This window comes from Rhinolophus sinicus, chromosome 2 (genome assembly GCF_057876585.1).
Source record: "Rhinolophus sinicus isolate RSI-liver-muscle chromosome 2, RSI-T2T, whole genome shotgun sequence".
In the NCBI taxonomy this organism is placed as follows: Eukaryota; Metazoa; Chordata; class Mammalia; order Chiroptera; family Rhinolophidae; genus Rhinolophus; species Rhinolophus sinicus.
In genome coordinates, this window is record NC_142502.1 from 185094270 (window position 1) to 185105026 (window position 10757).

At 48.9% G+C, this 10757-nt stretch overlaps 1 protein-coding gene across 1 annotated transcript; it reads right to left on the minus strand.

The window, feature by feature from the left end:
* Nucleotides 1-440: 440 nt before the first annotated feature.
* Nucleotides 441-10506, minus strand: KLF11 (KLF transcription factor 11). Its single transcript, XM_019755957.3, has 4 exons — nucleotides 10274-10506; nucleotides 8383-8652; nucleotides 6168-7128; nucleotides 441-3085 (listed from the first exon to the last, which is right to left on the minus strand). Exons 1-4 carry the CDS (start codon nucleotides 10313-10315, stop codon nucleotides 2805-2807), a joined length of 1554 nt encoding a protein of 517 aa, XP_019611516.3. The 5' UTR covers nucleotides 10316-10506; the 3' UTR covers nucleotides 441-2804.
* Between the last annotated feature and the right edge of the window lie 251 nt (nucleotides 10507-10757).

The following is a 10757-nucleotide window of genomic DNA, read 5'->3' on the forward strand; positions in this document are numbered from 1 at the left end:
CCTTCAGTGGGGTGGGTTCACCCCAAGACAGAATGCACCCCAAGAGCAGGAATGCAGACTGTGGTCAGTGATGTCCTTTTACAGCCTGGGCTGGGGGCGGAGGGAGGCGGGAGGCGGGAGGCGGGGGAGACAGGCTTCCTCCCAGCCCACCTCCTGGCACAGGGAGAGCTCGAGGACAGGGACACAGGGTTGCCCAGCACCCACGGTCCTATTCTGCCGGGACCAGACCCAACGTCAGAAGAGACCAACACAGAAGAGTCTCGCCATACGTTTCTTTCAGGAAGAGCTCTCCAAGGAATCTGGAGCGTGCCCTGAGGGCAGAACGGAACCCCAGGAAACAGAGGAGGAGGGTCAGGTTGGGCCAACACACAATGAATTTTGTAGATGATTTTCTGAAAAGTGACCGGGTACGTTGTAGCGCAGTTAAATGGCACACCAAGTCCAGTTTGCAACTTAAAAAAGTTTTATAAGATTCAAAGAAAAAAGTTACATCACATATTCACTTAAATAATAAGTCTAAGTCTGTTACATAAAACATAATTCCAAAACATTACATATTTTATTACTAAAACTACTTAAAAGGCTCAAAGTCAACAAAGATCAAGCAAAACTGCTCAGGAAATAAAGTGCACTGGGGACGGGCCACGTGCTCGGCTCTGACACCCGAGCCACCAGCAGAGGGTCAAACAACCACCAGAGGGTTTTGGTTCTCAGGACAGTATTTTCCAGACAAAAACTGTTGCCCTATTTACAATCTTTCAATCGACAAACAGAAGGCAAAAAAATGGAAAAAAAAATTTGTTTCTAGGAGTTATTTCTAAATCTAACCAGGGAATGGAAGCGAAAGTCAAAACCATTTTTAACACATCTATTCTTCAGAACCAACACTGCTCAGAGAATAAAGTTCAAGATGACAAGCAACCAGATACTCGCAGACCTTGTATTTATCCACCAGAACGTTAGTAGGACTAACATTATTTTGTATACTTAAGGAAAATATCCAAATTTCATGCCACTTATGGTATGCACATCATCAGAAATGTTTATGCTGATTTCAGATACGAGTGGGAGAGAAAGGAGCGGGGTGGTGGGCTATGTACATTTAATTATGGTTCTCTTGCAACTGTATTGTATCTCATGACCAGTACAAATACTCAACTAAGGAAATGTCCACAAATGTGAAAATCTCCTAAACATACAGCCAGCACTTACAGACCAGTACGTCAATGAGCAGTTGATACTCAGGGGCAACTTAATGGGTATCAACTCATGTATAATGAATGACCGGGTGAGGCCATTCTAGACTAGAAAGACCTGAACACAGAACTAATGATCTTTATTCAACATTTAATCTTACCATCATTTTAACACAGGTAAATGCCAGTAACTAAGAGGCAAAGACAAAATCAAAACACGGCACAATAAAAGCCATTCCCAGGCTCCGAGCAGCGCCCTGTGTACGTCACACGCTTTCTTTCTGTCGCCTGGACTCCCAGCACCACCTAAGCAGTCTCCCTCGGTGGCTTCCTGGATGTGGGGTGGGACGGGGTGGGGGTGTCATCTCTATACCTGGGGTCTGTGCTCACACAGCTTCAAAGTGGTGTCCACCATCTAGTTTCTAGGCAGACTGCAAAACACCCCCATTCCACGTAATTTTCTATTTGACCAAAACAATTTCCTTCAAATAACATGAAAGGGCAGCTGGGTAGTATCACTGCCATTTAGCATACATAACTCGCATTTCCTATAGTTCTTAGTACTTAATAAAAGAATCAGAATACTGCAGCTGGACCATATGCATGTACACTTCACCTCAGATAAGCTATACTTTGGTGCAAAGTTCCTCAACCAATAAGGGTATTTCCTTTTTCTCTAGGAAGTTACTCTACCCACAGAATACTACAGATAAGGCCACAGCAAAAGAAGTCAACTGATAATTGACAAAGCAGCTGGGTTTCAGTGCTTACATTATCCTTTTTTTTTTTTTTTTTTTTGGTGTTTGAGGTACAAACAGGAAACTGTGAATGGTTTGCTCTTGGCAGAGCAGACATTCAGATCCCACAGCAGCTTCCGGCTCACAGGGTATCGAGTGTTTGAAGTTAGCCTCTGGGTACATCCTCCACAAGTCACACCACAGACACAGGTGACTAGCTCTACTTAACCAAAATTTTAATTCCTTGGGTTATAGGCTTTAAAGGAATGGTTGCCTGGAATTTCCCTGGAAAATGCTATGAAGAAGCTGACTGCAAAGTTCCCCACCCCCATTTCTTTAAGAGACCTCTATTCAACCAGTTGCATTTCTAAAGAATTCTTAGATCTAAACGGCCTGATTACAAACCTGTGATTTTTTTTTTCTTGGGCTGAATAATATGCCAAGACTACTAAAAGGAGGGTTATTATAAGAACATTGTTCAACACTGAAAAGAAGATTGTAAAATCTCCCATCTAGAAATTTTATAAATGTTTTCATAAAAACAGTATAAAAATTAGTACCGTCTCATTTCTATAAAACACGAATAGAAAGGTTGTAAAAATCCAGATATTGTAAAACTTCCTGCCGAAATGACTGAATGCTGGTGATTTAGACTATCAAATTCTCTTCCATTTCCTTAAAAAACTCCTGAAACTACAAAAGCTATTGAACAGGGTCTCAACCAAAAAAGAAAAGTTAACACACTTTAATCAGAACCAGCTCCCTACTTTTCCTTAGTCCCCAAGACAATTTCTTCTGGAGAGAAAACCATCAGTTCCTTCCCTGAAAGGAGGCTTTTGAAAATCCCCATCGGCAAGTCCCCGCTGACCTTTCAGGCAGAGGCTGGCGTGCTCACCAGTGGGCGCCTGGGCTTCTCTGCCGAGGCAGTTCTGTTCAGTCTGCCAACCTCGGCCTGCCAGCCAGGGATCTTCTTGGTCGTCATGTGGCGCCGGGTGTGCTTCGTCAGGTGGTCGCTGCGCATGAAACGCCGATCACACACAGGGCACACAAACTTCTTCTCCCCGGTGTGAGTTCTGCGGTGGCGAGAGAGTTCATCTGAACGAGCAAATTTCTTATCGCAGCCATCCCAGCTACAGCTGAAAGGCTTCTCTCCTAAAGAGGTGAGAAAACACATTAAAGAAAACGTAAAGGCTTGGCACCTTATTGGACAAATGAATTCGTGTTGTTTTTAAATTCTGTTCATCAAAAACTGGAAAGAAAGAATAACCCTATTATTCTGGTATCAGGTTATTCAGAAGTCAAGAAATCCTCTAAGATGCATTTCTTCCTGCCACACCTAAGATGTAATATATCAGGGCCCAAAGATGTCAAACTAATCTTTCAAAAGATAGTTTAAAATGTTATCTCCGATTGTTAGCTTGCGGTAGGGGGGGGGAAGATTCTTGAAAGGAGTAATTCCTTCCCTCTGAAGAAGCTGCACATCTAAAAAAAGCCCTCCTAGGACCTGTAAGACTTCTTAAAATCATTAATTCCATCTTCATATTTGTTATTACACTGACAGAGATTAGTTACAAAATGGGTTAGAGTTCTTACAGCCACCTTCCTGTACCGTTACCAGCTCCACGAGTCTCTTTCCTTCATTCAGTTTCCAAGTACCCAGCAGCTGCCCCATACTGTGTCTTCCTGAAGTTGCAGAGGTGAGCTGGGGAGCTTTGTCCGCAGGAAAGGTGGAACCCTTCTCCACAGAGCAGGAGGGCTCCCTTTCCTGTGTCCTGACGCTCTTCTTACCTTGACCAGGGTGTGACAAGCATCCGCTGCTGTGCCACCTCGTGCACTGATTTGTTAAAGGCTGGTATACACTGCCAGGGAACAGGCTGGTATGCACTGCCAGGGAACAGGCTGGTATGCACTGCCAGGTAATCTGCCTTTCTCAGGGTCTAGGACTTGTCTAGCTCAGCCATCTCCATACAGCTTAGCCCCAGCACGGCACTTCATGTGGCAGGCGGCAAATAAATGGTTTTGCATGAATGAGTGTTGAAGAGACACCAACTAAATATCTGATGTTTTTCAAAGTTGAATTAATGGGAAAATTTGGCATCACAATGGTCTTTTATGAACCATTTTAAGAAAAAGTGTGAACTTCATGAATTTCAAAGACCCCATGTTGTAAGCACAAGGATGACTACCTGTTCCCAGGAAACCACCACCATTGGCAGCACTCCAGGATGGCCAGGTGTGGGCGGAGCTAAACAACCCTTTGGCGTGGGATTTATAAAGTGCCCTACCTGTTTTCAACATATCAAAAATGTAGCTTTTGCTCATTCCCCCTTATTCTAATTAGAAATTTTTTCAGGTTGGTAGAAATATATGAAAAACTATCTTCTCTAAGGTAAACTTACCCAAAGTTTCTGTTTCTTATGAAAATTCCAATTTAGTATTGACACAATGGCATAAGAAGTTGATTCTTCAGAACCTTTATGGTTATTTAAATTGAAGTATTTTGGGAAACCTGAAAAGAGCCTTCTCTTATGCCATCCTGTCAGTATTTCTACCAAGGGAAGCAGATTGAATTAACAGTAAAACCTCACTCCCCCATTTGGAATCTGTGTTTGGATGTGATCGGAGGTTCACCTCGGTAGCCTCAGTGAAAAGCAGAATCACCAAGTCACTGAACCCCTCAGAGGACCACAACGGCCCCTCTCCAGCACCAATGAGCAACCATCACTGACCAGTGTCAGGCTGTGTCAGACAGCAAGAGTTTATAGCCAGTGAGACCAGTCAAGTATAGAACTAAAAAAAAGAAAAGAGAAAACTGTGGTGGGATACACAATCAACTACCAGGGTCAAAGAAGGAAGGAGAGACCGGGAAACCCGTCTGAGAAGTGACTTTGGGAAGGCCCTCACAGGGTTTTCAGTAAGGAGAGATGGGCCGAGGACAGAGGGTGAAGGCCAGAAATGTGGGACTGAAGGCAGAAGGTAAAGGTCGAGAGGCAAGTTCTTCCAGGGCCAGGTTTGGATCCTCATCTGGAAGCAAACAGCCACTTGAGAATGGGGAGGCAGTGAAGCTCCTGTTGTAATGCCTGAACCCCAGACTCGGCTTCATTCTGCAAGTGGGAGCTGCCACGATTAGAGCGTCAATGAGCTAATCAGAAGCCACTCGATCTCAAGTGCATTTTGGAATAAAGAACAATAATAAGTACCTCCAGTTCAGCCTTTCCTACACTCTATTCCACAATTCGCTGTTGTCCCACAGATCATTAGCAGGTATTTTGGAGGAAGGAGGTTTCATGATCAAGAGAGTTTATGAAACACATCTTCACTGCAGAACCTGTGACCTGTCACCGTGCTTATATGTATGTATTAGTGTGAACCCTGAAAAGCGAGTTTAACAAGCTGACTACTTAACCATAGGACCCTTAAAAACAAAAGAACACTACCTCAAAGAACAAGAGTGCCACAGACACCTGAGATACTCTGCCCTAATCAACTAAAGCAGAAACTCTACCAGGCAACCTCCAGACCAGTGCAACACATGGTGGCCACCAGCCCCATGTATCTATGTAAATGTGAACTTAATGAGAGCGTACAATTCAGGTCCTCAGTCAAGTGCAGGTGGCTAGTGCCTATCCTAATGGAAAGATAGAGAACATTTCCATCATTGCAGAAAATTCTACTGGAAGCAGCTGATAAGACAATCAAGAAATCACTAAGTCATTATAGTTGATTTCTTGTGTGATTTCTCCTGAGTTAAACACTGTATCCTCCTGAAAGTAAGAAATCTATATTCAAGTTCAAATATTCTAGAATTCAAACTTTCCCATGCTTTGGAGAGACCTTCCGCAGAACAAATCTAAGTCAGTCACACTGATGTTTACTGAACGTGAGTGTATATTTTCTAAAATGCAAGGAAAGAACGGGATGTGCAGTGCGATGTGAAGAGAAAGGGGCAACGTGAGCGTGACCCTAAAAGCCCACGAAAGGTTCAGTCTTGGGACTATACTACATTTTACGTACTGGGGTGAGCAGATGCTATGTTCTAGAAAAACTACTGCTGATTGTACCAAGGTTAACCCCAACCCCTACAAGACTATGAAGGCCTTTCAGAACCACAGGAAAAAGAACCACTCCACTTTCTCCAGGGGTTCTCATGCTTCCCTCCCACTCCAAGAAGGCTCAGGGTGTTTCCTAACCACAGGGTCTGACTTCCCAGGGCCCTACCTGCCTTAGTACTTACCTGTGTGAGTGCGAAGATGAGCCTTGAGATGGGAACTTTTGAAGTAGGTTTTCCGGCAGCCTGGAAAGTTACAAACATAGTTCCTCCTTCGGGAAAAGTCTACCTGAGGAGCGCAATTTGGACTGGAGGCAATGAACACTGGAGCCGGGGCAAGAGGCAGTAACTTGGTATTCCCAACAGCCATTACACTCGATGAACAGGTGGCAGGCTGGGGGAGTGCCCCCTGGGGCAGAACCAGCATCACAGTTCCCTGAGGCACAGACGGTCCCACAAACACAGGCTGGGGCAGTGGAGCAGCAGCGTGGGGTAGGATGGGCTTGACAGTCCCGGCAGCTACTTGGGGAGGTGGCTTCAAAAAAGCTGACACCATGCCACTTTGTCCAGTCACAGGAATCATTTGGCAAAGAAAAGGGAGACTGGGGACAGAAATCAGAGGGGTGGCTTTCCTTGGCACGTCATTTTCATAATTCTTTGGTGAGCAGGTATGAATTGCAACTGGCCAACATGCCTGCTGGCTTTTGTCAGTGGGGACCAGGCCACCAGACTTATGCAAACAAGGCTGACAGGAAACTGATTTAACGTTGAGTGAATTGGTTGTGAGGTGGGCGTCCTGCAAAGCTTCAGTATGTCCCACAGACTGTGCTTCTCCTTTTCTGTTGTCTGCAAGTTGGTGTTCTTGCGTCTGGGTGGCAGGAATGTGGACAGGAACAGGACTCCCCATGGTGTGGCGGATGACACTCGTCACCACAGGCCTGCAGGGGGGGCCAGGGGCTGGCTCCAGCAGCTCTGGCTTCAAACCAGGCAGGCCCCTCTCTGCCCTCCTGCTCGGCGCTTTGTCTGCCCCACCAGAGGCTCGGGGGATGGCCATGGCCACGCGTGCTTTGGAATCAGTTATTTGGGAAGGAACAAGTGTCCCTGTCGAAGACTCCGCGAGATCAGGGCTCTGAGGAGGAGTCATGCACTTAAAAAAAAAAAAAAAAGGTACTGTGTGAAAATGTCGTTTTGGTTAAAGTTTAAAAGGGGCTTACTTTGATCATGTTGCCCCAATGCCTTTAGAAAGCAGAATCGAGAAAAGACTGGTGTAAGCCTGCTCACAATAGTCCGCAGTAGATCTCAAGGCTGCATGAGGCACTTCACTTCCTACTTTTCTTCCTTTCCTGTCCTCCCAAACACACCCATTGCTGGATTGTAAGAATGTCAGTGCCTCTCCTGGGTTTGCACAGCTACTGAAAGCAATTCAAGCATTAGGACTACAGATGAGAAAAAAAGTTTATATTCAAAAGGAGAGCGTTTCACAATAATTTTAGATTTTCAAAATTTTTAAAAATCCTAGTAGTAATCACTTCACACACACTTAGCCAGTGCCTACCAGATTCAAGGTAAACCTAGCAGAAGGATCCTGAAAAGCCATGCTCTAAGCAGGGGTCCTGCCTGAACCATGCCTCTCCTTGTACTGCTCCCAACATTCCCACTTCTTTTCAGCCTCCCCGTGGAAGAGCCCAATGCCAAGTAACTGAGAAGGGCTCCCAGCAGCCAGGCCAGTACTCGTACAATCCTCTCTACCGTCTCCAAGTCCCTTCTCATCTCTCTCCAAGTCTGCTTTCCACACTCTCCTTCCAGTACAAGCTTCCAGCCCAGGATAATTAGATTACGATTTTCACTTCGTATAGCAACCGACGGCTCTCCACTCCTCCAAGCTGAGAAGCAATTTCTCCCAACAATTTCATAATGTAGCAAGTTAAGAAAACACAAAACAGGGCTTGACTGCAGCCAGCTCACACAAGAAAGAAGTTGGCTGCCATAGGGAGGCAGAGAGGCCAGTCTTTTGACCTAACTAACAAAGGGTGTCTGGTGCCAAACCACAGGCTTTCCCGAGCTGCCACCCACATATCCTGAGCCTGGACTGGGTCATCGGATGGAACCTAGCTCCCACCCTGAAATTCCCCAGGGCAATGAGTACATTTCACTTTCTTGAATCGATCTGTAACAGGTTTTGTCCTATGGACATTTTAATCCTGTGGCTGCAAGCTATAATCTATCAATGGAAAGAACCTATTTCCAAGAGATAAAAGAAGTTTTGCCCTTAGGTCCTCCACAAGGGGAGGCGATGAACTTGCTTGCCAGCATCCCAGTGAATCTACCATGATTTCCACAGCACATTTATTCAAGGTACGCTAGTCACTGCACAAAAATACTCCTCTCTCCCACCTCTTACCAGGGTCGATAAAGAATGGAAGTCCTTTGGTAGCTCAGCTGAAGCTTCGTCCACATGCACAGTGGTGCTGACATCCCCTGAGTCAGAGACTGGTGTGAGGGGTCTTATCTTTAATAGGTCACCTTTCTGGGATCTTTGACCCCAGGAGCTCATGCAAACAAGAGCCTCCACAGCTTCGATATCATTTTGTTCCAAGATGCTGCACGTAGACCTTTCGCTGTCATGCCGCTTCCTCTCCAGGATTGACTCACATATGTCCATGATGTCAACCTGAAGGCAACACAATGGCTTCTCAGTCCAGGGGAAACACAGAGGGGTAACCCCGATGGGCACGTGGATACACACACCAGGAGTTTCCACAACATACGCAACATGTATACGACACTCCACACAGAACAAGCTCTGTTCTAGGAAAAGATGTCAACAACATTCATGACAATTTTGCTTTTAAGCCAATGTTCTGAAGAGGGAAAGAAAATGACTGGACTTGGCTGGCAAGAGGTGTCCACAGAAAAGCCTTACAAAACCCTTTAAAAAGATTACTGATATGAAGTTCGTATTTTTCTTTGGTAAACAATTAATGAGGTTTTAATTCCAAAGGTGTAAGCCAAAAAGTGGCTAGTCACACGGGGAGGTAGAACTGACATCAACTCTAAGTTTTCTGGTTGGTTGAAATGACGGGATGGCTCTTTTGAGTTGACAGAGCCACTAGGAGCGCGTCCTTACAGATGCATTTTTGGCAGCTCTCTGGAGCATTCAGCACAGCCCTCTCAAGTCCGGGCATTACCACAGAGAACTTTGGGAGTGGGGAGGCTGAACTCCACGGCCCCATGAAGGTCAGGCCTATGGTGGTGCAGCCTTGTTCCTGAGTCAGGAACGTAAGTCACTCCTTAATGCCACAAGGGGTTGGGGGGGAGGGGCGGCGGTAAGAAAAAGGACTTACAAGATCTACCACAACCTAGGAGACTGCTGTCTTCCAGGTATCACACCCGCTCTTTCTAAGCGGGAGGTACGGGGGTGGGGGAGTGGCTGGAAGTTATTGATCTCTTCCCAAAGGCACTTCAAATCTGTAAACATTTCCACTCAGCCTGCGCAAGCATCAAACCCTCTGTCCTGCCCTGGTTCTCCCCAGAGCACACAGGTAATGAGGCTGCCTTTACAAATGTTACTCTGGCCCAACTTCTGCTTAGTCTCAGGGCAGTGAAGTCACAGACGTGGGGGCTGCCGCCTGCTCCGCCCCCACAAGCAGCAGGGGACCAGCGGGAGCAGAGCTGCCAGAGCGCGCTCCCCGCCCCTCAGCAGTCCGCACCTCTCGACGACCAGGTCCCAGGTGTAGCCAGCGACCTCCGGGAGCCCCTCAGGTCCGGACTGCAGGAACCCCTGGATGAGGCGAGGGGCACCCTGCCGGCTCCCATGTCCCCCAAACCCCGGCGTGCCCCGTTCCCGCCAGCTCTCGCCGCGTTCCCACAGCCCTGACCCCGCCCCTCGCAGGCTTTGCCCCGCCCCGCCTACCACATGCCGCGTTCCCGCCAGCTTTTGCCCCGCCCCCTCGCCCTTTCCACTACCCGCATGCCGTGTCCCGCCAACCGCGCCCCGCCCAACGGCCACCACCTCACAGGGCCAGGTGACGTCATGGCCTGGAAATAGCCCCGCGCCCACCGCCGGCTGCCCTGCCGCTGCGGGAGCGCGAGACAAAGCTGTGCGTAGGACCGCGCGGGGCACACCCCCGCACCCCGCCCCACGCGGCCGCCGCCCCTCCCAGCACTGCAGCCTGTCTCGGACCCTAACGGTGCAGCTGCGGCGAGGCACCGCGCGCCCCCGCCCTCCTTCGCGCTCCAACCCGCACAAGAGGCGCGGCTCCGCCTCGCCCCTCAGATGGGCGGCCACTCACCGCGCGCGTCTCGCCCGGACCCGCGGAGCCCGGCGTGTGCATGGTGCCGGCGGCTCAGGGGCAACAAAGCGGCCGCGGGGCGGGAGCTCAAAGCACGGCAGCGGCCGCACGTGCGTGGCGGAGGCGGCGTCCGAGAACTAGAGCTCTGGCGGCTGGCACGCGCCTCCTCCGGTCCGCGCAGCTCTGCCCCGGCGCGGCCCTCGCCGTGCGGGAGGGGCGGGGCTGACGCGGAGGGCGCGGCCGCAGGGGCGGAGCGCGGAGGCAAACCAAAATACACCGCGCCCCACAGGGGCGCGGCCGGATGCCCGCCAGCCAATCCGCGCCCGACCCGTGCACGGCCGGCCAATGGGCGCCGCAGGGAGCCGCGTGATCAAAGCCTGGCCGCGGCGTGATCGGGCAGGGAGGGATGCGGCACGTGTTTTGGTCGGGGCGAAGGGGCGGGGCCTCAGGCCTTGGAAAGTAGGGGAAAGGTCCTGGCGGCGGC

Excerpts from the sequence above, each read along its gene's own strand:
- KLF11 (XM_019755957.3), bottom strand. The coding sequence starts at position 10,315 with ATGCACACGCCGGGCTCCGCGGGTCCGGGCGAGACGCGCGCG. Across the intron at positions 8,653-10,273 it reads GTCCGGGCGAGACGCGCGCG|GTTGACATCATGGACATATG; the intron begins GTGAGTGGCCGC and ends TGTTGCCTTCAG. Across the intron at positions 7,129-8,382 it reads TCCATTCTTTATCGACCCTG|TGCATGACTCCTCCTCAGAG; the intron begins GTAAGAGGTGGG and ends TTTTTTTTTAAG.